The 4,629-nt window shown below is 41.7% G+C and overlaps 1 protein-coding gene across 1 annotated transcript in view; it reads right to left on the bottom strand.

Moving 5' to 3' along the window:
- LOC106868491 (lysine-specific demethylase 5A) overlaps nucleotides 1-4,629 on the bottom strand; it is a 65,922-nt gene that overhangs the window by 38,007 nt on the left and 23,286 nt on the right. The window contains exons 6-7 of the mRNA XM_052978276.1: nucleotides 3,171-3,291; nucleotides 1,711-1,775 (exon numbers count right to left, since the gene is read on the bottom strand). Of these exons, the coding sequence (XP_052834236.1) occupies nucleotides 1,711-1,775; nucleotides 3,171-3,291 (186 nt within the window). The remainder of the gene's footprint in view (nucleotides 1-1,710; nucleotides 1,776-3,170; nucleotides 3,292-4,629) is intronic.

Consider the following 4,629-nt stretch of genomic DNA (forward strand, 5'->3'; position numbering starts at 1 on the left):
CAGAACCATGTGGCTGGGAAGCAAGCTTCTTACCACACAGCCACACCTGCCCTGTCTCAAATATTATTTCAGAAAATTTTTATTGCCACATTTTCCATTCTGTAAATCGAAATATTCAGACCAACGTTTACAGTCAAGAAAGGTAGGATTGCAGACATTGGCCTGGAATGAATCCAGGACATCGAGGCAGTGATGAGGGATCAAGAAATGTGATGGGTGGACTTTGTTGCTGCAGACCAGGTTAGGCCCTAGCCTAAATAATAATAATAATAATAATAATAATAATAATAATAATAATAATAATAATAATGGTTTCACATTTTGCCACAAGGGAAGCAGTTTTGAGGGAGGGGACGAGTTGATTACATCGACCCCAGTGTTCAACTGGTTCTTATTTTATTGACCCCGAAAGGGTTAAAGGCAAGGTTGAATGCAGCAGAATTTGAACCCAGAACACAAAGACGGACGAAATGCTACAAAGCATTTTGCCCAGCGTGCTAATGTTTCTTATTTCTTTACTGCCCACAAGGGGCTACACACAGAAGGGACAAACAAGGACAGATAAATGGATTAAGTCGATTATATCGACCTCAGCGCATAACTGGTACTTATTTAATCGACCCCAAAAGGATGAAAGGCAAAGTTGACCTCAGCGGAATTTGAACTCAGGTGCCCAGCGTCGCCTTTCTGGCACTTGTGCTCGTGGCATGTGTAAGGACTTTCGAGCGAGATTGTTGCCAGTGCCCCTGGACTGGCTCTTGTGTGGGTGGCACATAAAATACACCATTTTGAGCGTGGCCATTGCCAGTACCGCCTGACTGGCCTTCGTGCCGGTGGCACGTAAAAGCACCCACTACACTCTCTGAGTCGTTGGCGTTAGGAAGGACATCCAGCTGTAGAAACTCTGCCAAATCAGATTGGAGCCTGATGTAGCCATCTGGTTTCACCAGTCTTCAGTCAAATCGTCCAACCCATGCTAGCATGGAAAGCGGACATTAAACGATGATGATGGTGAACGTAGCGGCAGACGAAATACCGCTAAGTATTTTGCCTGGCATGCTAATGTGTCTGCCAGCTCACCACCTTAATAATAATAATTAATAAATAATAATAATAAATAAATTAATTAATAATGACTTCAAATTCTTCCACAAGAGCAACCATTTCAGGGGAGGGGATGAGTCGATTACATCAGCCCTGGAAAGATGAAAGGGAAAGCCGGCTTTGGCAGAATTCGAACTTAAAAAAGTAGTGGCAGACGAAATACCACAAAGCATTTCACCCAGCATGCTAACAATTCTGCCAGCTCACCACCTTAATAATAATAATAATAATAATAATAAAAATAATAATAATAATAATAGTAGTAGTAGTAGTAGTAGCAGTATTTGGGACTAGTCCATTACATTGACCCCAGTGTTTCATTGGAACTTAATTTATCGACCCCCAAAAGGATGAAAGGCAAAGTCGACCTCAGTGGAATTTGAACTCAGAACGTAGCAGCAGACAAAATACTTACTGCTAAGCATCTCGCCCGGCGTGCTAACGATTCTGCCAGCTAAAGACTTTTGTCTATTTCCCAATATCATTGTCATCATTTAGCAGCCATGCTGTTGCGTTGCATGCTGACATGAGCTCCTCGGTAGTTAGACGGGACCCTTTAGCTAAACAACATGATCGAATGGAATGATGATGATGACAAATACTTACAGGGGGAAATTCATCTTTAATTTTTGTCTTACTATCTTTTTTCACTTTGCCATCAGTCTTCTCTTCTGTGAAAATTAAAAAGCAAATGACAACTGCATTAGAGAGAGAGAGAGAGAGAAAGAGAGAGAGAGTGTGTGTGTGTGTGTGCGCGCGTGAAAGGGAGAAAAAAAAACCAAGCATATTAACACCAGACCACCATACTGCAATGCCAAAGGTGGGCACCGTTAATGGAAAAGATAACTTCGTTAACTGTTAATCCATTAACTAAATAGTTAACTTCAATAACCATCAATTAGTTAGTTTTTTCTTTTTAAATGTAACAGAAGTAATCAATAAACTGTCAACGTTAATCTTTATTATAAAAAAGAACAAAAAAATCAGTTTTTACTCTAAATTGTTGTTGGCACTTCCGTCGCTTACGACGTGGAGGGTTCCAGTTGATCTGACCAACGGAACAGCCTGCTCGTGAAATTAACGTGCAAGTGGCTGAGCACTCCACAGACACGTGTACCCTTAACGTTGTTCTCGGAGATATTCAGCGTGACACAGTGTGACAAGGCTGACCCTTTGAATTACAGGCACAACAGAAACAGGAAGTAAGAGTGAGAGAGAAAGTTGTGGTGGAAGAGTACAGCAGGGTTCGCCACCGTCCCCTGCCAGAGCCTCGTGGAGCTTTAGGTGTTTTCGCTCAATAAACGCTCACAACGCCCGGTCTGGGAATCGAAACCGCGATCCTATGACCGCGAGTCCGCTGCCCTAACCACTGGGCCATTGCGCCTCCACTTACTCTAAAAACACCTTTAAAAAGTGCCAAAACTATAAATTCCGTTAACTTCAATTCAATGGAAGTTAATTAGTCCAATAATGATTTCCAAAAATTAAATCATTAATGAAAATGTTAACTTTGTTAATTAACAATTAACTGATTACCAGTTTGGTGCCCAAGTTTGTGCAATGCAATGGATTACTACACTGTAACTCATCAACACACACTGACTGGCCCCTCAACACACACTGACTGGCCCCAAGACACACACTGACTGGCCCCTCAACACACTACACAGCACCCAATACACACACGCAACTAACTCTAGACCCATACTCAAACCAGCTGCTCTCTCCAACAGTTTGTTCACAACTGGGATCTACATGGCTCCGAAGGTCCATATGAGATTTTTAGGGGTCCACAACAGTATTTTAAGGGCCCCTGAAAAAACTTTACTTTAGATGTATGTATTGGTGTATATTTTAATATTTTGCATAGGCATAGCAATACAAATAACCTGGCATTAGAATTCAATATACAAGGTGATACACAAGCACTCAACTACGAGAGCGTCTTCCAGCAGAAACACCTGTAAGCCGATGAATTTCATTACATAACTTCTTATTCTTTTATCATTTATTTAATTTCTTGTATCGTGTGCACGTGTGTATCTCGTTTGTATACAATATTTTACCTTTCACCGTGCTGGGAACTGCTGCTTTGGGCCCCGCTCCATAAAACTGTAGCTTTCTCAGCTCATTGTTAGCAGAGTAGTCGATTTTGGAATTTGGAACATTGTTTTGGACGACAGGAGTCTGAAAAGAAACACAGACAAATAAAGCAGGGATTATATTGATGCCTTAGAGAATTTGAAAGACTGAGAATAGAATCATCTTATCATGGGTATGCATGTGTGTGTATGTCTCATCACTTGACAACTGGTGTTGGTTTGTTTACATCCCTGTAAGTTAACTAATAACTATTCCATAAAAAGACCAATAGGCACAGACATGGCTGTGTGGTAAGAAGTTTACTTCCCAACCACATGACTCCAGGTTCAGTCCCATTGTGCGGCATCTTGGGCCAAGTGTTTTCTAATATAGCCTCAGGATGGCCAAAGTCTTGTGAGTGGATTTGGTAGACAGAAACTGAAAGAAGCCCCATCATATGTTTCTGGCCTCTTTCTCACTCTCCATCTTTTCTCTCTCTCTCTCACTGGATAACCATGTACCTCGTCCTCTATAACAAGACACCTATTTCTCTGTTACACTCTAACCCTTCATCATCTGATACTGGATCCCCTCTTCTAATGCCCCCCCCCCTGTTGTGGCAAGACACCTGCTTCTGTCTCTCTGTCTCCTTGTCACACTCTAATCTTTCATCTTCTGACACAAGTTGCCCACCCCCCACTGCCCCTCTCATAATTCCTTGTCCTGCACGTTACTTGGTTACCCTGCCTGTGCTGGTGCCATGTTAAAAGCATCCAGTGCACACTGTAACGAGGTTGGTGTTAGGAAGGGCATCCAGCCGTAAAATCTCTGCCAAAACAGACACAGTAGCCGAGGGCAGTTTTTCTACCTGGCCACCTCCTGTCAACCGTACTATCCTTCAATGCATGCAAGATGGACATTAAACAATGATGATGATGATATATACATACATACATACATATGTGTGTGTGTGTGTCTTGCAAGATTCTTGATGTGAAATTGTGTATTGAAACAGATATTGTTGTATTTGGGGATGGTCATGTTGCCAGTTTAGTCAATAAAAACACACGCATTATATATTTGGTGTTAATTTGCTTCAGCTTTATATTACATTAATTGTATTTCGGCCAGAGTTCTTTCGTCACACTTCTGTGACCTCATCAGTGGTCCTTTGCTTTCTTCTTTCTTATATGTGTGTCCCTCCTTGCTAACGATCAGCCATTTTGTAGTTTGTATTCCAATTGTATGTGTCTATATATGCGCATGCGTATCCCTCTGTGTGTGTCTATGTCTTGTAAGTGCATTAACGAACATGTATTAACAGGGGATACAGATAATACAGGCACTCCCCATACACACACATACACTTAGCAAGGAGGGACACACATATAAGAAAGAAGACAGCAAAGGACCACTGATGAGGTCACAGAAGTGTGACGAAAG

This window comes from Octopus bimaculoides, unplaced genomic scaffold, assembly GCF_001194135.2.
Source record: "Octopus bimaculoides isolate UCB-OBI-ISO-001 unplaced genomic scaffold, ASM119413v2 Scaffold_12528, whole genome shotgun sequence".
Lineage (NCBI taxonomy): Eukaryota > Metazoa > Mollusca > Cephalopoda > Octopoda > Octopodidae > Octopus > Octopus bimaculoides.